Source organism: Phacochoerus africanus, chromosome 12 (genome assembly GCF_016906955.1).
Source record: "Phacochoerus africanus isolate WHEZ1 chromosome 12, ROS_Pafr_v1, whole genome shotgun sequence".
NCBI classification, from domain to species: Eukaryota; Metazoa; Chordata; class Mammalia; order Artiodactyla; family Suidae; genus Phacochoerus; species Phacochoerus africanus.
In genome coordinates, this window is record NC_062555.1 from 65,605,580 (window position 1) to 65,630,922 (window position 25,343).

General features: G+C 40.9%; 1 protein-coding gene across 3 annotated transcripts in view; it reads left to right on the forward strand.

Moving 5' to 3' along the window:
• USP6NL (USP6 N-terminal like) overlaps window positions 1-25,343 on the forward strand; it is a 201,261-nt gene that overhangs the window by 116,173 nt on the left and 59,745 nt on the right. The window contains exon 3 of one of the 3 annotated variants that reach the window (XM_047755322.1): window positions 20,986-21,169. The exons of the other annotated variants lie outside the window; for them this stretch is intronic. Within the exon in view, the coding sequence (XP_047611278.1) occupies window positions 21,115-21,169 (55 nt within the window). The 5' untranslated portion in view covers window positions 20,986-21,114. The remainder of the gene's footprint in view (window positions 1-20,985; window positions 21,170-25,343) is intronic. 3 annotated transcript variants of the gene reach the window in all.

Consider the following 25,343-nt stretch of genomic DNA (forward strand, 5'->3'; position numbering starts at 1 on the left):
CCTCTGCCCTGTGCTGCCGGCCTGGTTAGGTTGCACATCAAGGGTGGCTGTAGAGCTGCTGTTGTCCTCACCGCAGACCTTTTCTGGGCTGTCATGTTGGATTTAGGTGTCAGATTTCAACGGGGACTTTAACAGGATGTCGTGTCAAGCAGTGTGACTGTATCAGTGATTTGTATTTACGGGCTGTCATGTGGAAAAGCCTGATTTTGTTTAGAACTAAGAGGAAGACATTTCTATAATAATTGGAACATTCTAAGATGGAAGGGGTAGACTTGTCAGATTGTGAGATTTCATCCTGGAAGCATTAAAGGAGAAATTAATAAGTGACTTAATCAGTGACCGCTTATTAAGAATGTTACGGAGAAGAGGTCACCGTTTGGAGGAGCCGAGCTAGATCCACTTTACGGTTCCCTTCAGTTCCTTGAACTTTTCTTTTTAACTGAATTGGTGCTCGGTACCTGCACAGTCAGTTTTATTAGTCTTTAAGACTTGATTCATAATAAATGTCTTACGTTTATATGGTACTTCAGAGTTCTAAAATGCTTTTATTAGCCTCATTAAATGAGATGTTCGCAAGCACTCTGCAGGTTGGACAGGATATGTTTTATACTTTTTAGGCAGTTGTATCTTGATAATTTAGTGTATGGCTTCTGGATTCCAGACAGTCTAGGTTCTGGCTCTTGCTGTGAGACCTTTGGAAGTTTCTGAATGCCTCCGTTTTCCTCAGCTGTAACTTGGTGACAGTAATAGTAACTACACTCTAGGGTTGTTTGAGTTTAAATATGATGGTGTGCTTGAGAGAATATACCTAGAATGTTATGTTTTGCTCAGAATAGTACTTGACACATAGCAGACACATAGTCAATGTTAGCTAGTGCCCTAGTTGTTACTGTGTACCTCTTTTTTTTTTTTTTTTTATGGCCGTACCCTGCAGCATATGGTGGTTCCCAGGCTAGGGGTCCAGTCAGAGCAACAGCTGCCGGCCTACACTGCAGCCACAGCCTCATGAGATCTGAGCCAAGTCTGCAACCTACACCCCAGCTCACGGCAATGCCAGATCCTTAACCCACTGAGTGAGGCCAGGGATCAAACCCGCAACCTCGTGGTTCCTAGTTGCCATTCACAGTAGATTACAAATGTAATCCCTTTGTCAGGGATTGTTTCTGCTGCACCACAGCTCCTACCGTGTCCCTCTTGTTACAGGTAAGGAGATGGAAGCTCATGCCGCCTGTAACTTGCTCAAGTGTACATCAGTAATAAGTGATAGAGAGTGATTAAGAATTCTGTTGAATTGGATTTTAAAAATGAAGTAAAATTACTGGGATATGGACTAATTTGTGAGATAATGTTGATTTCATTTTAGTTTGTTAAATGAATCCATTGAACTATTGTAAAGTTGTTGACTGTAGATGTTGGGCAAGCTCAGGTTTTTTGCGTGTGTTTACTTTGCACGTATGCACGCATTTCAGACGTGATTCCCTGGGAAGGCCTTTTCTAAAGTATGTTATAAACAAAGATAACCACATTTCCCAAAAGATTTATGGTGGTTGATAGTGTTTGAAAGGAAGTAGGCAATTAATTTTAGTTTCTGTTGGCATTCTAGTCTATTTGCCAGGTACTTTGAGCTTCTGACTTCTAGATGTGCCTAGATTTCTCAAGAAACATAAGTCAAACTGAAGGCATCTCCTAGTAGAAAAATTTGTATTGGCTCTCATTTATAATGTCGAAGTAGACAAAAAATAATCTCCCCGAAACTGTGTTCTATCTTCAGATAATCGCCTCCTACAGTTACTTCATTAAGTGCTCTATAATTTTCTGGTTGTGTTAGAAAGTTGGAGTTGTGTAGTAACGTAGTTGTCCCCTGTAGGTTGTGTGATCTTTAAGAAGGATTGTTACTTTCACCTTGCTTTAGGCACATCTCTTAGTGTAAGGATTCTTTTATTCATTTAAAAGATTGTATACATCTCGAGGGCAGATGTTGTGTCTTAGTAGTCTGTGTTTCTCAGTACTTGCAAAGAGCTGGGCACATAGTGAGTTTGTGGAAATGGTCAAAGCATTGATGGCACATAGTGAATTTGTAAAATTGTCAAAGCATTGGTGGTTTTGTTGGAAACAAAAGAACCCATTAAAGTGGCAGTGTTAATAGTCAGTTAAAGTAATTTGCTCTTCACAATGATCTGTTGCCATTCACAGTAGATTACAAATGTAATCCCTTTGTCAGCAAGTTTATTAAAGTTATGCTCTTGAAAAGGACTGTTGCAGTTGGCAAGATCAGTGTCATAAGGAAAATAGGAGTTTAAAGGAAAAAAAATCTCTCTAAAAGAGCTTTAAAGGCATTTCAGAAACATGTAAATGAAAGTCCTGTGAGACATCCATTCAAAGTGACCCAGATTTGTCAGCAGTAAAAATCTCGTCTGGTAGGTGAATTGATCAGGAAAGTTGTAGTGTGATCTGCTGAGGCATATTCTTCTGTCAGTTTTGTTATTTGGCTTGTACTTACTTTTGAAGTATTTGAACCAGCCCTTAATAGCATAAAATGCAATGACTTTGGGATTCGTATCATCCTTTGTTTAATTTTTGCAGTTCTCAGCAAAGCACTGAAGCTTTTACACATCATTGCAGTGGATAAAAGTCTGTTTCTCTGGCCTGGTTTTCGGCTCATCTTTCCAGAAGGTAGAACACAGACGCTCAGTCTCCTCTTCCTGTGCTGACACACGCCCCTGCCTGCAGGGGCTGCCTGGGAGAAAGTAGTAATTGGTTTTCTCCTGGTCACGAGGAAGAGTTCGTTTTGCATTTGGCCATAGTTTCTATCTCTTTGAGTTTGTATTCTTCTTTTCCTTCTTTTAGAGCAGTAAAGAAAACTGGAAGATGAAGGCGTTCTGTCAGGAAAAGCTCAGGTGACCTTACACTTGAGAGGTCTCTGGAGGCTAAAATAAGGGCGTGGCGAGAACAGACCACTTGCCTCTGCAGAAGTAGCTCTGTTGGAGTCCTGTTGAATCTTTGCCCTTTTTTCAAGGTGGGGTTTTTTCCTCCATTAGTTATCTTTTCAACTGGTAAAACTTGAAGCGTGTGTTTTGATAAGGTGGTACAGGCACAGGGTGGACAACTCCGAGTGTACTGGAGGCCACCCGGGGAAAGACCAGTGTCCTTTCCACTCACCTCCCCGGCAACTGCTGTTGTGTGTGTGTGTGTGTGTGTACGTCCCTAACCCTGGGTGTGTGTTAAACAGACTGCTCTGAACCTTGCCTTTCCCCTCTACTTTTGTTACATCCAGGAGATGAATCCAATCAAATCAGTACAGAATATTGCTTCATGATTTTTTGGGGGGTGGAGGGAGCTTTTTAGAGCCACACTCTGCAACCTATGGAGGTTCCCAGGCTAGGGGTCCAATCAGAGCTGTAGCTGCCGGACTACACCACAGTCATAGCAACGAAAGATCTGAGCCGCATCTACAACCTATACCACAGCTCATGGCAATGCCAGATCCTTAACCCACCGAGCGAGGCCAGGGATTGAACCCGCAACCTCATGGTTCCTAGTCAGATTCACTTCTGCTGAGCTATGACAGGAACTCCGCTTCATGATTTTTAATAGGTGAATCGATGGATATTTATGTCATTTCCAGTCTTCTGCTGCATTCTGAAGTTGGGCGTGCTGATTTACTCATAAAAGAGGAACTTCGAATACTGTTCTAAATGCATTCTGTAATTTCAGATCACGTACTCAATGGTTTGGTAACTGCTTTCTAAGAAATATTTTCTACAAGGAGAAGGTCTTTTATGTAAACTGCGTTTTTTGAGTCAGTTTCCCTTGGACTACTAAAAGATCCCCTCGGTGATCTTTTATGTGGAAATTGGCATGACTCATCAAGTATCGCCTTCTGGAAGAGGCTTTTCCCCACTTAAAGGCTTCTCTCTGTCTCTCTCTCTCTTTTTTTTTTTTTTTTTTTTTGCTTTTTAGGGCTCCCCCTGTGGTTTATGGAAGTTCCCAGGCTAGGGGTCCAATCAGAGCTGCAGCTGAGGCCTGTAGATGAGGCTTGGGTCTTGCATTGCTGGCCACAGCCACAACCACAGCAACTCGGGATCTGAGCCGTGTCTGTGACCTACACCCCAGCTCCTGGCAACGCCATGTCCTTAGCCAACTGAGGGAGGCCAGGGATTTCAACCTGCATCTCATGGATTCTAGTTGGGTTTGTAACCCGCCAAGCCAAAACGGGAACTCCTTAATGGCTTCTTAAAAGAGTTTTATTCTTTGACTGCTAGATAAAAAAATGATTTAGAATCTGAGTGAACCTGTGGGTAAGTTTTAGGGTAAACTGAGGGGAAGGCGTTGGGCTGGGAAGGAGATTTTGTTTGTAGGTTACTGACGGGAACCTCACTGTCCATTCTCAGGATCTCCAGGCAAGACGTTACCTGGAACCCTTTCCCCTCTCCCTCAACTGGCAGTTGCACTTAAGATTATTGTTTTGTTTTTGTTTTTAAATCCTGAATGCCACAAGTTTCTTTGTAAATCCACATTTCTTCTGCTGCTCTTTTTCTCAAATGTTTTATATTCATTATAGGAAGATAGTATATATTGTACATTATATAGGTATTTCATAATATTAAAGAAATGCATGTGTTTGGGATTAGACTTTTTTTTAAAATTTGTGGGTTTTTTTTTTTTTTTTTTTAAAGGGCCACCCTTGTGGCATATGGAGGTTCCCAGGCTAGGGGTCTAATCAGAGCGGTTGCTGATGGCCTACACCACAGCAAGCAATGTGGGATCTGAGCGACATCTGCAGTCTACACCACAGCTCACTGCAACGCCAGATCCTTAACCTACTGAGCAAGGCCAGGGATCAAATGCACAACCTCATGGTTCCTAGTCGGATTCATTTCCACTGCGCTACGATGGGAACGCCGTAAAATTTGTGTTTTGAGCAGATGTAAATTACCCATGACATTTTTCACAGAATTAGAACAAACAATCCAAAAATCTATATGGAACCACAAAAGACTCAGAATTGCCAAAGCAATCCTGAGGAACAAAACCCAAGCAGGAGGCATGACTCTCCCAGATTTTGGACAATACTGCCCAGCGGCAGTAATCAAGCCAGTGTGGTACTGGTACAAAAACAGACATATGGCCCCCAAATAAACCCAGACCCTTAAGGTCAATTAATTTTCAACAAAGGAGGCAAGAATATAAAATGGGAAAAAGTCTCTTTAGCAAGTGGTGCTGGGAAAACTGGACAGCTGCATGTAAATCAGTGAAACTAGAAAGCCTCATACCTTGTGCAAAAATAAACTCGGAAATGGCTTAAAGACTTAAACATAAGAAAAGACACCATAAAACTCCTAGACGAGAACATAGGCAAAACATTCTCTGATAGCAACCTTACAAAAGTTTTCTTAGATCGGTCTCCGAAGGCCATAGAAATAAAAACAAAAACCAGTGGGATGGAATCAAACTTAAAGGCTTTGGCACAGCAAAGAAAACCATAAAAAAAAAAAAAGAGAAGAAAAAGGCAACTCACAGAATGAGAAAATAGTTGCAAACAATGCAACTGGCAAGGGCTTAATCTCCAAAATATACGAACAACTCATGTAACTCAATAGCAAAAAACCAAATAACCCAACTGAAAAATGGGCAGAAGACCGAAATAGACATTTCTCTAAAGAAGACATGTGGAAGGCCAAGAGGCACATAAAAAAATGCTCAACATCACTAATTATCAGAGAAATGCAAATCAAAACTGCAATGAGGTACCACCTCACACTGGTCAGAATGGCCATCATTAATAAGTCTACAAGTAACACATGCTGGAGAGGGTGTGGAGAAAAGGGAACCCTTTTGCACTGTTGGTGGGAGTGTAAATTGGTACAACCTCTATGGAAAACAGTATGGAGGTGCCCCAGAAAACTCAATATAGAACTATCATATGATCCAGCAATCCCACTCCTGGGAATATATTCAGACAAAATTTTCATTCAGAAAGATACATGCACCCCTCTGTTCATTGCAGCACTATTCACAATAGCCAAGACATGGAAACAACGTAAATGTCCATCAGCAGGTGAATGGATTAAGAAGATGTGGTACATATACAAATGGAATACTACTCAGCCATAAAAAAGAACAAGATAATGCCATTTGCAGCACCATGGATGGAACTAGAGAGTCTCATACCAAGTGAAGTCAGAAAAACAAAGACGTATGGTACCACTTATATATGCAGTCTAAAATATGGCACAGACGAGCCTATATACAGAATAGAAACAGACTCATGAATATAGACAGCAGACTTGTGGTTCCCGAGGGGGAGGGAGTGGGAGTGGGGTGGACTGGGAGTTTGGGGTTAATAGATGCAAACTGTTAACATTTAGAATGGGTAGACAATGAGGTCCTGTTCTATAGCAAAGGGATCCATGACCAATCACTTGTGGTGCAACGCAAGGAAATATAATATGAGAAAGAGAATGCGTATAGACGTGTGACTGGGTTGCTTTGTCCTACAGCAGAAATTGACAGAACAATGTAAATCAATTGTAATAAAAAAAATTTAAAAACCCCACCAAACTGCAAAAAAAAAAAAAAAAAAGAAAAAAAGGAGTTTCAGTCTCAGAAGTAAACTGTATTAATCTTCAAAAAAATATATGTGTAAAAACTTAGTTAAGTTCATTTTACATTCCTTATGGCCTTAAACTCATTTCTAATCCCCGCATCTTTTCCCTTGCTTATTTTCCTGTATACGCTTAATTTTGTGCCAGGAGATTTCCTCTTGTCCCAGTTTGTGGTGGGTGGGATATTATGAGAAGAGGAGGAGGAGGAATGATGGAAGTTTGAAGACCTCTCTTTCCTGCCCAGCATGACTGTCAAGAAAGGGGCCGTGAAGTAGCCATGCCCGTTGCTGTGAGCTGCAGCTTTTCATTGGAACATCATGGGCTTTTCTGCTTGTGAGTTTCCACCATTCTTTAACTTCGGTCAGATGTTGTCTTGTAGGTAAAGTCTTTTTTTCTTCTCTGTAGCATTTTAAAAAGACATCTATTAAGGGGTATTTATCACTTGGTTTACAGTTGATTCTTTATTCTTCTCTCTCAAAAGACTATGATCTTTTGAAGAATTGTGTTTTATCTGTATGTATTCACAGTAGCCAGGTACAATGGCAACACATTGTGCTCAGTAGTTTTTGAATTAATAACTTTTGGAGGGCTTAAACCGCCTCACTTCTCCAAGGGAAAGCTGGTGTTTATATTTTTAATCTGACCTTCATTTACTTACGTGTTCGCTGCAGCTGAGATGTCACAGGAAGGGTTACCTCCTTTTCCAGGTCTTTCCTGTCTCACCAGCCAGCATCACTTTCCCTCTCTATTTCGCCCTCACGGCACGTGGTGTGTCCTTTTCCAGCTGCCTATGCTGTGATGTGGCGTGAGTCCCCCTTCCTCTCTGGGACCAGGGTGCCTGCTGCCTTGACCAGGCTCCCTGATCTGCTGCTGCTTCGGCCTCGTCCTGGGCCCCTGGCTGGCCCTCCAACTGCTGAATAAGCACGGCCACACACATTGGGCCTACTTTCGGAGTTATTTTTCAAATTTTTCCCAAGGGTAAAGCTAAGGAAACTTTATTTATTTATTTAGGGAGGGTTTCACCAAAGAATTTTTATTTTTTAAAATACAAGTGAAGAGTTCCATTCGTGGCTCAGTGGTTAACGGGCCTGACTAGGAACCATGAAAATGCAGGTTCCATCCCTGGCCTCGATCAGTGAGTTAAGGATTCGGCATTGCTATGAGCTGTTGTGTAGGTTGCAGACTAGCTCAGACCCCACGTTGCTGTGGTTATCTGGGAACTTCCATGTTCCGCGGGTGAGGCCCTAAAAAAGCAAAAAACAAAAACAAAACAAGTGAGATTACACTATATACACTATTTTGCACCTCGGGTTTTTTTCACTTAATATGTTAAGGACATTTTTTTCCACATAGGCCTCATACATTTCTTTCTTTTTGCTTTTTAGGGTCACACCCACAGCATATAGAGGTTCCCAGGCTAGGGGTCGAATCGGAGCTACAGCTGCTGGCCTACGCCGCAGTTATAGCAATGCCAGATCCAAGCTGCATCTGCAACTTACACCACAGCTCAGGCAACACCGGATCCTTAACCCACTGAGCAAGGCCAGGGATCGAACCCTTGACCTCATGGTTCCTAGTCGGGTTGGTTTCCGCTACACCACGATGGGAACTCTCATTTCTTTCTATTTTTAATTCAACGAATTTTACTATATTTATAGTTGTATAACCATCATCACAACCTAATTTGAGAACATTTCCTTCCCAAACCCCCAGTCCATCCCTTCCCCAACCTGCTCCCTTTGGTACCCACAACTTTTTCAAAGTCTGTGAGTCTTTTTCTGTTCTGCAAATAAGTTCATTTGTATCCTTTTTTAAGATTCCACATGTAAGTGATAGCATATCATGTTTACGTCTCACTGTCTAACTTCACTTAGTATGATAATTTCTAGGTCCATCCATGTTGCTGCAAATGCCATTATTTCATTCTTTTTTATGGCTAATATTCCATCGTATATATGTACCATGTCTTTAGCCACTCCTCTGTCGATGGACATTCAGGTTCTTCCATGTTTTGGCTGTTGTATATAGTGCCGTAATAAACATTGGGTTACATGTATCTTTTTGAGTCATAGTTTTCTCTGGATAGATGCCCAGGATTGGGATTGATGGATTGTATGGTAGTTCTATTTTTAGTTTTTTGGGGAATCTCCATACTGCTTTCCATAGTAGTTGTACCCATTTACATTCCCACCAACAGTGTAAGAGGGTTTTTCTTCACACCCTCGCCAGTGTTTGTTGTTCAAGGACTTTTTGATGATGGCTGTTCTGGCTGGTGTAAGGTGGTACTTCCTAGTAGTTTTGATTTGCATTTCTCCAAAAATTAGTGAAGTTGAACATCTTTTCATGTGTTTTTTGGCCATTCGTATGTCTTTGGAGACTTGTCTGTTTAGATCTTTTGCCCATTTTTTGATGGAGTTTTTTGTTTTTTTGGTATTGAGCTGCAGCAGGTGTTTATACATTTTGGAAACTAATCCCTTGTCAGTCACTTCATTTGCAAATATTTCTGTGGGTGCCTTTTTTTTTTTTTTAGGGTTTCCTTTGCTGTGCAAAAACTTTTAAGTTTAATTAGGTCCTATTTGTTTATTTTTGCTTTTACCGTCATTACTCTAGGAGGTGGATCTGAGAAGATAATGCTGCAGTTTATGTCACAGAGTGTTCAGCCTGTGTTTTCCTCGAAGAGTTTTATAGTATCTAGTCTTATATTTAGATCTTTAATCCATTTTGGGTTTATTTTTGTGTGTGGTATTAGAGAGTGTTCTAATTTCATTCTTTTACATGTAGCTGTTCAGTTTTTCCAACACCACTTATTGAAGGGACTGTCTTTTCTCCATTGTATATTCCTGCCTCCTTTGTTACAGATTAGTTGACCATAGGTACATGGGTTAAAGAAAATTTATTACCTATCCTGCTGGTAGCCAACAAAGTGCCAAAAATGAAGAGGATTTGTTTCTTGACCCTAGGTTATTATTTATTAAAGATAGGCTAATAGTAGTATGTTACAGTGCTGATTTTCTTGAACTCAGCTTGAAAATGATTTTATTTATATTTTGGCATTTATATAAGTCAAGGGTCAAGAGTTTGTGAAAGTGTCAGGTCATTCTTTAAATTATGCCCATTTCTGTTCCAAGATGATATTCAGATGGGACTGATAGTAAGTGGATGTTGTGTGAAATGGCTGTGCCTCCACTGGAACAGTGATGTGATAACTTCGCTGCCCATGCTTTGGCTCTGGTGCACAATGTCCCTCCCTCCCTCTCTTCCTTCCTTCCTTCCTTCCTTCCTTCCTTCCTTCCTTCCTTCCTTCCTTCCTTCCTTCCTTCCCCCTCCCTCCCTCCTTCCAGAAATTCCTGGGCCAGGGCTTGAATCTGAGCCACATTAGCAACCTTCACCACAGCTGTGGCAACGCTTGATCCTTTAGCCTGCTGCTCCAGGCTCGGGGTTGAACCAGTGCCTCCGCAGTGACCCTAGCCACTGCAGTTGGATTCTTAACCCACCTTGCCACAGCAGGAACTCCTGTTTCATTTTATTAAGATATCTTTATCGGGGAATACCGAAGTCTCTGTACAATACTTACATACTGTAAATTGCCAGTAGTAGATGTGCGGGCCATATTATTTTTTAAAGTTTGATATACTTTAGGGTTGGTGAATCTTTATAAGAACGTTATGTGCTGTATATAGAAAAAAATAAAAGTGTGTTTGAAAGGGCTTGAAGAAGAATAAGCGCAGGGTCGGGTTATATTGAAGAGAGAGTATGAATCAGACTGACGAGCATTACGAGTGCTGCTGTTGGTGGGGAACCCGCACTTCCCTGTTGGCTGCCTAGGGGCTGGCCCTTGGTAACTAAGCATAACAAAACGAGCTTAGTTGTGTCTAGTCGTGTATGTTAACAATATTTAGCTGCCTCACATTGGAAAAATATTAAACTGCCTTAAACTTTGGAAAAATTTGCTTGCTTATTTATAGTAATCAGGTACTATGCAAATGCATTTTGTATACTTAAAACTGTGGCAGCTTTATGGTATCAGTGGAGTAAAACCTTGGAAACTTGGGTATCTGAAAGTGTACAGAAATAAGTAACTCTGGCAAGTAGTCAATTTCAGATCTAGGCAGATTGTCTTTTCTTGGAGTGAGAGATTCACTTGGGGAGACACAAGCAGAGCAGTAGGTTTGAGCACCCCGAAGTCAACGAACCCATTTCCTGGGGGCTGTGCACTGGTTTCTTGGTTGCTGAGACCTTATTGATTGAGAGCCTCTCCCCCCCGCCCCCGCCCCCAGCATAGTGAGCAGAACATCTTTGGAGCCTCCATATTTGAATGTGAGTTGTGCTGTGACTATAATGTAGCCTTGGACAAGCTGCTTGACCTCTTCGTTTCATTTTTCTCATCTATAAGATGTCAATTATAATAAGGCTATTTGAATATTAAATGCGATTTTCTGTGTACCTAGCATTGTGCCTAATGGATGATGATAATAGCAAACAGGTACCAGCTGTTAACAGGCAAACTGTTCTTCCTTTCTGAATGGTCTTCATTTTCTCCACTGCTTTTCTGGCCTTTTCCCTTCAGAAACGTGTTGGCTTCCTTTTGACTGGAGGGCATTTCCTTGGCCTCTTGCTCTTATTTGATGCTGCTTTGAGGATCCCTGTTGACAGATCCTCTTGATAAGCCTTTGTTCCTTTGCTTGCCATTTTATTTATTCAAAGACCATGCGGAGTTATTAAGAGCGCTCGGGAGCCTTATTGCCTTGGTCTGAAAGCCACTTTTGCAACTTCAAAGCTGTGTGATCCTTGCAAGTTCCTTAACCTAACAATTTTCTCAGCTGTTAAATGAATGATAATGATAACTACCTCATAGTTTTGATGTAAGGACATTAAATGAAATAATATACATAAGACTTTTAGATGGGTGCAGAGTAAGCGCCTGGCCTGTGAGCCTGACTTCACTGGTATTAATTCATCTAGACTCCTGATTAGGGATGACCCGATATGTAGAGCACTTTTGATGTTCATTATGTAAAAGAAATCTTAGCTGTACACACTCTAACACAACATTATTACACAGTAACAGTAACCATGTAAAGACTACACGTGGTATTAAACACATACACACATGAGATATGTAGAGATCATGTCCTTAGGATTTGTGAGGTGAGGTGTATTGAACATAGCTGTGTGTTGTGAGAATTATATGGAAGCGCGCTCAGAGTTAGGGGCACTCCCTTTTTTAAATGACTGAATGAAGGACAGCTTCCATTTGATGTGGGCACTTAAACTTATTATATCCCACATTGCTGGCTTTTAATGGCCTTATGTTGCAATGCAAACCTAAGGACCATTCAAGGACCAAATGCTTATTACATAGCTCATACTTTTATTTATGTATTAATACAGTTCTTCCTGCTTACTACCTACTTCTCGTTTTTGTGTACCATTTTGGGCACAGTTTGGTTCCTGCATATTTGCATTTTTGATTTAAAGAGTAGAAAAGTTACCTTTGGGTTGAGAAGAGAGCTTGCCAAACCAGCTGTGGTATTAGTTACTTGCTATTAGGGTGAGCAGTCTGTGAGTTCTCTTCTTTTCCATTTGTTTTATATCTGGTCTACAGGAATTTGCTGCAGTTACATCATTCTTGTTAATACCCGTTGAGCTGAATTCAATACAAAATTTTATTGTTAATTAAAAAAACTGCACAAGCTTAACTATTCTGAGTGCACTGAGTTGTGAAAGTTAAGTAAATGACGTGGATTCAACAGAATCCTTTCTGTTATTATAGAAATTAATTGTGAAGGCATTTGATTTGGTATCTGCTAAAAGCATAAAGTATTTTAGTAAAGTTAACTTCAGTATCCATTTGGTAATTATCCTGTCAGGGTTTTTTTTTTTCTGTTTCTTGATCATCTCCTGTTATTATCCTAAAGTACACCACTTAAAATGTAGTATAGGAGGTACAGTTACTTGTGATCACAAAGAATATTTCATATAAATGGTTCTTGGATTCTACACAATACCGTCTGTCTCCATTTTGCACAAGTAATTGACAGTTTAGTGTGATAAGATTGGAAGGCTATAGGAACCCAGAAAACACAACTGTTAAAATTCATAGCAATCACAGATAGATATGTTTCTAAGAAAAGAAGTATAAGGAATAGCAGAGGTGAGAGGAAATAGAAGATCGTCCACTCAAACTTCAGCAGATGGTTTGGTGGGTAGAAACAGGGCTCTGAAGTCAGTTAGACTCAGCCCTGCTCAGTCGCTTTTCCCCCTAGGATCAGAATCACTTCACCTCCCCTATGTCACATCCCTGTGTGTGAATTGGGGAGGGTCGTAATACTAACAGAGTAGGTTGCTGTGAGAATGGTGTTTGAGTTGATGCATGGTAAATGCATAATGAATATCTGGTACTTATTAAACCCTCATGAAGCAGGTTAAAAAGTATCCACAAACAAGGAGTTGTTACACACTAGTCTGTGTCATCTGTTAATAATATAGTCTTGCTCTCACACTGCTGCAGAGACTGCTAAGGTGTAACCTTGGGTTTGCCAGCAACTGTAGGCGGGGTTAAGTGAGTAAAATGACTCATAAGCTTGTCTTGTTTCTAAGTATCTGTTGGCAGTTTTGTCATTCAACCCTGCCCCCAAATGTGGAAATTACACACCATTCAACCACTAGTAATTATGTTTCTCATCAGTAGTAATGGTATTTAAACATTGTTACATCACTTCATATCCTTTTTCTCTGTGAATCATCTTACCCATAAATGTAGGAGTTACAGGTTTGATTTTGGGAGTTACAGGGAACCAGTAGTGATGCTGTGTCTTTTTGAGAAGTAAGACACAGGAGACTGATAGATGGAGGTGAACATGGCTCCTCTGCTGGCTGATCCGAGGACAGGACATTAGCTCTGAAGTGGAAAGGGCTTATCAGCCTCCCTTGATTTAGACTTACCTACCCAGTGACTGGCACAGCCCAGCCACCCCAGGTCCCCCTGCAGGGCATGGAGAGCAGATCAGAAGGATGTGCTCAGGGACAGGGAGGCTGAGCAAGTAAGCGAGGAGCTCAGCCAGGCCAACCCCAAATCCTGCTCCCAAGAGAGGAGGGAGGGAAGAGCAGGGAGGGCGTTTGGAGGGTTGCTGCAGCCGGAGGCCTCCATTGTGGACTTGGAACATGGTGGAGGCTCACAGCCAGTGAGCAGGCGCTGCCGGTAAGGAGAGCAAGCCTCTGGCCGCCAAGGAGTAGGCTGGGAGATGGATAAAGGGAAGGCGTGAAGAGCAGAGGCTGGAACCCAGACCAAACAAGCCTCTGGTTTCCTTCATCTTTCAGGAGCCCCATCCATCCACCCATCCATTCATTCCTTAATGAATTTGAAGGTCGTGTAGATAATCAGGTGTGCTAATCAGAAATTGATTGTGACTTCTCATGCCTGAGTCTTCATAAAATTTCAAATGCTACCTTGAAATAGAATTTTTTTAAATAACAAGAAAATAGATGAGAAAGCTAAAAATCTTTAGCACAGTTTGCCGGAAGAAGCAAATAAATAAATAAATGGACGTATTAAGTATTTAACTGGTGGAATAATTCACATTAGTAACTAATTTTGAGTAATTTTTTTATGCCTTTAAGAAATATTGAGTCAGCAGCTACCGTGTGCCATACACTGTGATAGATACAAGAGATGACCAAGATGAATGGAGGTTACAGTTTAATTAAAGACACATGGAAATAAGTATATTCAATAATTTATTGTGTGTCACAGATTGTAAATACAGTTCTACTTTTGCGGCAGTGGGAACTAGTAAAGTGAATCTTCTGGAAAGTCTGTAGCCATGATGAAATTTGAAGTTAAAAAATGTGTCCTCCCTGTTATAATGAATCCTTGTCAGTAATTGTTTGTAGGACTTTAGAAATTATTTTGTTTCTCATCTTTCTAGAAATCAGGAAGCAAGTCATAGAAGCCTGCCTTGGAATTGTTAAAATGAAAGTTTTAAGTATTTTCTTAGTTACAGAAATATTAAATACCTATCTGATACTGGGTGCTCCACATCTTGGTAATGTGTCCTACTCCTTCAGGTCTTAAAAATAGATGCTTACACACAAAATGGAGCAAACAACGTACCAATTATAAAAGGCTGATCTTTGTGGTAAAAGCAAGAGAAGGACCCCAAGAATTGTGAGCGATGCTGTGAAGGGGAAGTTGAGGTGGCAGTTGGGGAAGTGCTGGAAGAGAACTCCTGGGAGCAGACATGCTAACAGAGGAGAACTCTGCCACGCCTTTCCTCCACCCCACTTAGACTCCTCGCTTTAAAAGTGGGCTTCTGTGTAAGAATTTGTTTGGGAGTTCCCATCATGGTGCAGCGGAAACGAATCCGACTGGAAACCATGAGGTTTTGGGTTCGATCCCTGGCCTCGCTCAGTGGGTTAAGGATCTGGCGTTGTCATGAGCGGTGGTGTAGGTTGCAGATGTGGCTCGGATCTGGCATTGCTGTGGATGTGGTGTAGGCCAGCAGCTACAGCTCTGAATCAGCAACTAACCCGGGAACCTTCATGCGCCTCGGGTGCAAAAAAAAAAAAAAGAAAGAAAGAAAAGAAAAAGAAAGAATTTGGAAAAATCTGTTCTGAAAATTTAATGAAAAATTGAAAAACTACTGATATAATGAAAAATGTTGATATCATGCTGCTAGGGAGAAAATAGAAATATTTTGAAGGAAAGATATAACTGACAAATTAAAAGAAAAGCTATAATTGAAGAGCATTTAAGCTTACTGTTTTGAATGCCCCCCTGCATCCATGGCATATGAAAGTTCCTGGGTCAGGGTTCAAATCTGAGCTGCAGCTGCACCCTGTACCACAGCTGCATTAACATCAGGTCTTTAACCTGCTGTGCCGCAGCAGGCTCTCCCGAACACCCCTTTTTTTGGGGGGGGGGGCTGCTGAACGCTTTCATTGTGTCAGACAATGCATATTACACCAGATTCAAATATGAAGATGTATTAGGAAACTCGTGTGGCTCTTTTAAAAAGGAAATTGGGGCATTTCTGAGGGCTTTTGGGTTTATGGCATCAGTTCTTTCCTGTATTTAACTTTCAGCCTTTGGTTGTCCCCTCCTTGACCATGATTAGTTACACTATTTTCATAATTGCAGCTGTGATCAGAATCTTTTGTTTTTGTTTTGTCTCAAGTTAACATGGAAAGAGGGAAGGAAGCCAAATGATTTTTCTAAGGCTGTTACACCAGAGGGGGAAGGAAGGAGAGAAATGGGTTTTTTTGAGATGGTGTATTTTTTGATAAGGTGTTTGTTGAAAGTGGAATCAACTGAGGAGTGAGAGTTGGGAGTGGACTGTGCTGGAGGAATGCAGATAAGGCGTGGGGTTGGGGCCCTCCCGGCAGAGGGAGTGAGCAGGATGCAGCGGGTGGGGTGGGGGAGAGATACTCTGGATCACTTCTTCTCACAGGACCACCAGGGTGGTGCTTTTGGTTAAGGATGACCGGGTCTCCTGGGATGTTGGGGTCTCCTGGGATGCTCTTCCAGAATTAACTTTCTTGCGGGGAGGACAGGTATATGTCACTTTTAGGTGCCTCTATTTAATTTCATTTCTCACAGTGTGACCAGTGAAAATAAGTAAATCTATCTATCTGTTTATTTATCTGCCACACTCACGGCATATGGAGGTTCCCAGGCTAGGGGTCGAATTGGCATTGCAGCTGCCGGCCTGTGCCACAGCCAAAGAACATGGGATCCGAGCCGAGTCTGCGACCTATACCACAGCTCATGGCAACACTAGATCCTTTAACCCACTGAGCAAGGCCAGGGATCGAACCCGCGAACCCGCATGCTCATGGATCCTAGTTGGGTTTGTTACTGCTGAGCCACGATGGGACTCCTGTTTGGTTTTAGTTGTATTTAATGTTGCTCTGTTGAAGTCTGCTTTGCTCCCCTGAGCATTGCCTCCAGCCTTGGAACTAGAGCATGGCAGAATAAATGCTGAAGCTTTTAGCTTTGCTGCCTATTCAGATTGTATCATTAGGAGTTCCTGTTGTAGCTCAGCGGAAACGAGTATGACTAGCATCCCTGAGGATGTGGATCAGACCCTTGGGTTAAGGATCCCGAGTTGCTGTGGCTGTGGCATAAGCCGGCAGCCCAGCTCTGTTTCGACCCCTAGCCTGGGAACCTCCATATGCTTCGGGTGTGGCCCTAAAAAGACAAAAAGAACAAAACCAAACAAATAAATAAAAAGGTTTTATCATCAAAAGAATCTTTATCATTGATAGATCTTAGTCCGTGGTTTATGAAGAAAGTGATATGATACCTGAAATTACTCAAGTAATTAAATAATCCGTTGTTTAAGCGCCGTTGATACTTAGGGCTTCTTCTGATTGAATGATGAGATGGAATTAAAGAACTCGATTGTAGACATAAATAACTTCTCAGATATTTTCAGGAAAAAAGTGTTTGCTATACACATACAGTGAACAGGAAGGGAAAAGCCATCAGGAACCACAGCTTGCGGCAGCTCAGGGATGGGCTGTTCTGCCTCTTTTTAGGCTGAAAGGTCTCTCTGATGGTGACTCTGCTTTACTCTGCATATTGGGTTCTGAGTTCCTCTCTGCACCTTCTTTTTCTCCGCTTACTGATAGTTTCTGCTTCCTCATTTTTTCAGGTTTGATTGCCATAACCTGTTAAGTTCTTTACCTCATGATGTTTCATCTTTAACCATCATTACAAATCGACTCTAATTTATCCTGGTTCACATTCCTAAGAGAAGACTGGTTGAACAAATTATGTTCATGCATTTGGAAACTTTCCAGCTCTAAAAGAGGTTCCGATAAACCCACTAAGCTGCTAGAGCCAGCCTGAACCCTGCATTCAGTGACTCACATTGGTAGCTTGGTGATTGGCCACATGGTGGGAACATTTGCAGTATAGAAATTGGCAGATGCCGAAAAGCAAGGCTCACAGCCTATATTTCTTCCCTCTAAGAACCAGTTACTAAACCTTTATTGGCACAGCCTGGGTAGGTGTTGATGTACATGAGCTTGAAGATGTACTCTGAAGCAAAAGAAAAGTAAGGTCTTGATTTATATATATGAGAAAATGTTCAGCATCCCTGATTATTAGAGAAATGCAAATCAAAACTACCATGAGATACCACCTCACACCAGTCAGAATGGCCATCATCAATAAGTCTACAAATAACAAATGCTGGAGGGGCTGTGGAGAAAAGGGAACCCTCCTGCACTGTTGGTGGGAAGGTAAGCTAGTACAACCACTAGAGAACAGTATGGAGGTGCCTTAGAAAACTGTACATGGAACTACCATATGACCCAGCAATCCCACTCTTGGGATATATATCCAGACAAAACTTTCCTTAAAAAAGACACATCTACCCGCATGTTCATTGCAGCACTATTCACAATAGCCAAGACATGGAAACAACCCAAATGTCCATCGACGGATGACTGGATTAGGAAGATGTGGTATAGATACGCAATGAAATACTATTCAGCCATAAAAAAGAATGACATAATGCCATTTGCAGCAACGTGGATGGAACTATAGACCCTCATACTGAGTGAAGTAAATCAGAAAGAGAAAGACAAATACCATATGATATCACTCATACTTGGAATCTAATATAAGGCACAAATGAACTTTTCCACAGAAAAGAAAATCATGGACTTGGAGAACAGACTTGTGGTTGCCAATGGGGAGGGGGAGGAAGTGGGATGGATTGGGAGCTTGGGATTCATAGATGCAGACTCTTGTCTTTGGAATAGATTAGCAATGAGATCCTGCTGTGTAGCACTGAGAACTCTGTCCCTTATGATGGAGCATGATAATGTGAGAAAAAAGAATGTATACATGTATGTGTAACTGGGTCACCATGCTGTACAGTAGAAAAAAAAAATCATGTATTGGGGAAATAACAATTTTTTTAAATAAAATAAAAATTTTAAAAATAGATTTATGGACTTATTCTAGTTTTTGAATAGAAGAGAGGCATTTAAATAAATGTGTGTGCATGTATACATGCAGTAAGCAGTTTTAGACACTGTATCTAGTTGATTATGAACATTTAAAGCCAGTACAATTCTTATATAATGATAAAGTCAATATAATTTACTTAAGTCTCACTTATGATGAGGTAGGAAGGGAATATAATCCTGATGTTGCAAGTGTCAAGGTCAGATGAATTCGCTTTTCCTATGTATCAAATTAGTAGCCGTGCCCCTTTGTACATTACTTCATATTTGACCATGACTTCTGTCACTCTCTGCTTTGTTTGTTCTGAGATTTTTCATGGTCCCCGTACCTTCTTTTTGTTATCTTTTATATGTAGGCTTTTAGTGTATCACTGATAATATCTGTGCTCTATATGTTGCCTACAATCCACTTTATACTTGAAGACACCTTGCATTTCCTATTCTAATGTAGTCTAGTTACACTGTTGGCGTCTGGAAATGTCCAAGTTTAGCCTCCGGAGAGTTCATGGTTCCGGTGTCTGCACTTTTTGATTCTGTTAAAAAATATTCTGACATTTATTAAAACAATAAAGAGACCTTTATTCAGGGCTATCATAAATATCAGGACTATCACAGTATGGGGGAAAATCACTAAGAAGAGACATTAAAGGTTGGGGGAGATTCTTGCCAGACCAAGTTCACCAGGGTTTTGGTAGAGCCAGGCCAGGGTTAGCAGATAGCAGGGGTGCGGGATGAGGATTCTGAGCAGATGTCAAGGATGATGAGATGTCAAGGGTGGGGGGGAGGCTGTCACTGAAGTTCTTGCTACAGCTGGACTAGGCAGGCTGAAGACAGGATGGGAGGCCAAGGTCAAGGTCTAGTAAAGGAGAGGGCTGAAGCTTGGACAAGGAGAGAATCATTATCAAAGAAACATTGTTTAGGCAGCAAACTTTGAATCATTATATTAGTTTCCTATTGCTGCCATAACAAACTGTCACAAACCCGTTGGCTTAGATAACAATATAAATTAATTCTCTTAGAGTTCTGGAGGCCAGAAATCTGAAACCAGTTTCACTGGCCTAAAGTCAAGGTGTCAGCAAGGCTGCTCCTTCTGGAGCCCCCAGGGGAGAATGGGATCCCTTGCTTGTCTGGCTTCTGGGGGCCGCCTGCTTTCCTTGGTTGCTGGCCAACCTCCTGCATCCATCGCCGCCTCCACTTCATCCTTTGAGCTTGTCTCCCTCTCCTAAGGTGCTGTGATGGTGTTGTGCCTCCTGTTACACAATCCAGCATCAGCTTCCCATCTCAAGATCTTAATTACATCTGCAAATTCCCTTTTCCATATACATCCACCAGTTCCAGAGATTAGGATGTGGACCTCTTTAGGGGAGTCTCTTCAGCTCACCACACCTTGTGATATCCCAAAATGTTTTTATTTTTCATTCCTACTGGATCGCTTGTTTGGCTCGGTATAGAATTCCAAGTTTATGCTATTTTTTTCCCCAGAACTTTGAAAATAAGTCCTTCACTGCCATCTGTCTGATAAGAAATTTAATGCCAGTCTGATTCTCATCCTAGGTTTATGGTTTGAGCTTCTCCCCTCTTTCTAAGTTTCTAAGATCTTTTGCCTATGTTGAATGTTACAACTGGCTTAAGCTGAGGGTGCACCTAATTCATTAAGCGTAATTAATGTGTATTACCATGCCACTAATTGGCCGCCCCTTTTACAAGTGGTTTCCAAATTGTAGGTAGGTCCCAACCCATTTAAAAAAAGAAAGAAAGAAAGAAGGAAGCAATGAAGAGATGAAGGAAAGAATAAATAGAATGGGAAATTTCACAGTGCCATCCTGCAGTAGGTATGCATATTGTTTTATGAAACATTTATGTCACTAGTATATCTGCGGGGATGTTAAAAATTTACAAAAACCTTCCAGAATTTAGTATAAATTTGCTTAGTGTCTGAAACAGGGCCTGAAGCTTTCACATTTAAAACAATGCTGTTAAAAATTCAGTTACAAGGTATGCTTGAGAAGAAAATTCCTACTTAGCTTGTTTAATGTTGTAAATAAAAATTTTCTTCTTTAAAGTTCATAGAGGAATAAAATAAAAAAATTAAAAAAAAATTTCTTTGTTGCTCCAAGACAAGTTTGATTAAAAGTAATAAGAATGTGGCTAATTCTGAAATACAAGGTTAAGGCATGCTCCGAAGCTACTCCTTTAAAGCCCCTGTTTGTTATTAGATGGAATGCTGGGTGTGGGCTGGTGTGGTTCATACTTGGGATCAAGCCTGAAAGCCATGTTTTCACCCTCAACACAACATCATCTTTGTTTGACTGTCCCTAGTTCGTGTAACCACAGCGTGGTCTGTTTTCCCCCTTAGAATGTATCTCAGACCTCTGCTTTCTTGTGCTTGTTTCACAAATAGTTTCCAGTAGCGCTGCCTTGCGCTTGTCTGTTTCCGTTCGCTGCTGAATGTGTGAGGGACCGCATGACACTCTCGGTGTGCCTGTGACCTCTGGGCGACGATGAGTCTTGCAAGAGATAGGTTTGCTCTATGAGGACTGAGGCCGTTGTGAATTCCCAAGGCCAGGCTGGTTCCCTAACAAAGGGTAAAGTACTTTTAAAATTGAAATTGTTGGTTTTTAAACATGTGCATTAGTTGATACTCATCTGTCAAAATGTACACTAGGAAAACTGGTCTCTCCGTTTTGTTTTATGGGGTTGAATTTAAAATTTACTCACTTTGAATGAGTTATTCATTGCAATTTGGGGTTAACTTGGTACTACATTGCCTACAAATTAACTACAGTGCCTGCTTTTAAAAAAAAAATGTACTTCAGGTGGATCAGAAGTTCCTGTGTTTAAATGGAATTAGTCTTCTTAAGATGTTACAGTTGTCAGTTTTTAAAACCCTTCTTAAAATGCTATAGTCATCATGTTCTTCCATACATTTGTGCCCAGAGATGTTTTCTGTGTACTTCTGATTCTAAAACTGCTTAAAATAGGCCTCTTTTATGTCGAAACATCAAAACATCGTTATATGTAAGGTCAGTTAAAATAATTGTATTTAATTTGGCTTGAGCACTGTGATGGCTTTTTGTTTGATACTGATGTGCGGTGGATGTGCCCAGGCACACAGCTGTCTCCGTGTACCAGGTGCCTGGAAGGAGGCACATACTCGCACAGACACGGGACAGCTGCTGGTCTCCTCTGTGGTCAGTGTTTTTAGGGCAGACTCCTTGTCCTGTGGTGGAATTTTAAAGAAGCAATCAGAACAAAACCGAAGGGAGTATTCTGTAATTCTGAATGAACTTCTCAACTATTCATCAGACAGCATGATGTAACTATAATGTAACCATGATTTAACTGTAGCGAATTCTGCATGAGGACACTACTTCTTACTCAAAAGATGATTGCCTCACGGTTCATATTGTTGAATAATGTCTCTAAACTTGGTGTTAGGAAAGATTGGCGTTTCTATTTAGTCTCTTCAAAGAAGCAGGTTTGGCTATATTTTATAAAATTAGTTTGACTTTATTCTTTTTTTTTTTTTTTGGAATACATTCACTGATAATACATAATTTTCCCTCCATGGGGAAATACAAGGATAAGAACTTTCTAAAGGAATTTAAAAATTAGGACTTGCTTGATTTAGAGTAAAGTCAGTTATTCTAATCATATTAAATTACATCATTTTTCTCCCATAAAATTAGGATACAGTTTCATCCAGTTCCAGTACAACCTCTATTATATGGCTAGGTTGTCCTTTCTGGAAATCTCTAGACTGGATATGGTCCCTGTAAAACATTATATTTTATAGTTTGCCACAAAGATGTTTTCCTGATATACTTTGCATCGTCACTCCCCAGCTCTGTACCATTTCTAGTTCTTGCCTTTATACTTTTAAACATTTTGTTGTTAAGTTGGAAATAGAGTTGAGACTCCTAGGACTAAGTAGCAAGAATAAAGGACTGGTGTACCATATATTCAAAGAAAGAGCCCTTTTTTTTTATCTTGATACTTTCTGAAAAATTATTTTTATTTTTTCCATTATAGTTGGTTTACAGTGTTCTGCCAATTTTCTGCTATACAGCAAAGTGATCCAGTCACACATACATACATATGCATATATATACACACATTCTTTTTCTCACACTGTCCGCCATCATGCTCCATTGCAAGTGACTAGATACAGTTCCCAGTGCTATACAGCAGGATCTCATTGCTTATCCATTCCAAATGGTTTGTATTTATTAACCCCAGATTCCTGGTCCATCCCACTCCCACCCCTTGGCAACCACAAGTCTGTTCTCCAAGTCCATGAATTTCTTTTCTATGTAAAGGTTCATTTGTGCCATATATTAGATTCCAGATATAAGTGATATCACATGGTATTTGTCTTTCAAAGAGCTGATTTATTGAATTTGGCCTAGTCAACCATAGAAATTCGTGCTTAGCTCTTGTGATGGTGGAAACTGAATTATCAAACTAGTCAGGTTTCCTAGCTTGAGTTTAATTTCCATTAATTTGGTTTCCCTCCCCTTTTGTAGAAGAGGGAGTGTGATGTGCTAAAACTGGGCACCCGAAGAGGGAAAAAGGAATTGGCAAAGGTTCATAAGTCTAAAACCGGATAATAAATGTGTATAATTGAGCTAATTATCTCAGACTTCTGAATGCATTACTTAACTGAAAAGCTGGACAACTGATCTGTATTTTTGTTGTTTTGTTGAACCACTATATTATTTATTCACATTTCCCTCAAAGGATAGCATATTGACACTTTGTTGTCTGAAAAAAGCAATGATAGAAACATTTTTCTCAAATAGACTTTAAAAAATTTACTGTTTCCATTCTGCTATTTTTACTCTTATAAACAACCTTGTGCATATTTGATTATCTCATTGGCATAAATTCCTAGAGGTGGAATTGTTAGAAGATGCCTCCTTTTAAGATTTTTGAGGCATTCCCGTGGTAGCGCAGTGGAAACAACTACAACTAGGAACCATGAGGTTGCGGGTTGGATCCCTGGCCTCGCTCAGTGGGTTAAGGATCTGGCATTGCCATGAGCTGTAGTGTAGGTCACAGACATGGCTCGGATCTGGCGTGGCTGTGGTGTAGGCCGGCAGCTACAGCTCTGATTGGACCCGTAGCCTGGGAACCTCCCTATGCCGTGGGTGTGGCCCTAAAAGACAAAAAAAAAAAAAAAAAGATTTCTGGTATCTGTTGACAGATTGCTTTCCAGAAGGACTTGTAAGTCTACCCACGGTGAAAGCTACGGTACATTTGCCCACATTGTGTCAACATTAAGTAATACTGATGCTTTTTTTTTTTTGATTAGTCCAAGGTAAGTGCAAAGTGATACATCTTAAACCGTGTATTTCTTAGTTTGTAATGAGTTTGATTTCCCTCCCATGTCTTGGCTTTTAAATGTAGCTTTTATTTTTTATCAGAGCTATACTTGGTTTAAAGATTCAGCAGTCTGTAAAACTTACTTTGAAAAATAGTTGATTTCCACACTCCTCCCTCCTTGCTGCCCACCCCCAGAGGTGGCCGCTCTCTGCTCGCAGCTGATTCCGTCTCTGTTGACTTCTCTGGTGCCAGATAACAGGCCTGTGCTGCCGCTTCCTGCGCTTTAGGGTGGGCGTTACTCGAGGTTTCCTCCCTTAGAGGGTGAGGATTGGGTTCTCCCCCCTGCCCTCAGCCTCTTCTGTTACACACGCACTCCCATCACCTCTCAGGGAGCTGACTCCTTTAACTCCCCGCTTTGAACCCCACCCCTGCCTCCTCTCTGGAACCTCCATTTGCTGGGCCTTTGAGGGCAGGAATTTAAAGAATCCCTATATTACCATTTTAATAGGATTTTAGGAGGAATGGATACAAACGTGTGTGTTCCATGTGAGGTCTTTAACTGGCTGTCATTTTCGCATCCTTGTATATTTTTATATGGAGTGGTTAACATTGTGGGCCGTGGAGGCCAGGATTGTCTGAATGTGAATCCTGGCTTTGCTGTTTACTAGCTTCGTAGCCTTAAACAGTTGGTTAAACTCTAAACCTCATTTTTAAAAATCTGTGTAATAGATATGACAAAGTCTGTTGAGAATTAAATGTGATAAGGCATATAAAGTGCTTTTCACAGTATCGGATGCTGGCAGGATCTTCTTATCTGCTGGGCACTTGGAACGTAGATGCAGCTGTCGCTGCCGTTGTTCCTCCTGTGAATTTCTCGCTCATGACCTTTGTCCAGTTCTCCACTGGAATGTTGGTCTTTTCCGCCTTGATCAGAGGTGCCTTTTTACACAGTCTGTCTTTGGTCTTTTATTTTTATTTATGGTACTTGGGGTGTGTAATCATATCCATACTGTTTCATGTTTTTGATCTGTGCTTGTTGTCAGAATTGCGTTTTTGAAAGATAAGCTGGTGGTAATACGAAAGGAAGCCGTGTGTTGTGGTAAGATTGGAGATTATTGTAGTTGGGGCAGCCGATAAGGGGGACCTGAGAAGCTAAATGAAGAAATGAGTATATCCGTCACGTACGAGAAATGATTTTTTAACTCCTGAAATCTGTCTTGCCTACAATTTTAAAAGCCTTCTTGAATGCTCATCATCTCCCCAAGTGGATTTCATCTGAAAACTTAGAGCTCTCAGCTTCAGTTTCTACTTTAATATTTATTTCTGTGAAATTAGATCCAGAATTACCTCTTGAGAGAGAGGATTTAGCACGTGTCAAGGCTCTGTTAACAGATTCGCTTTCTTTGGAGAATGGTACGTAACGTCGAAATGGTC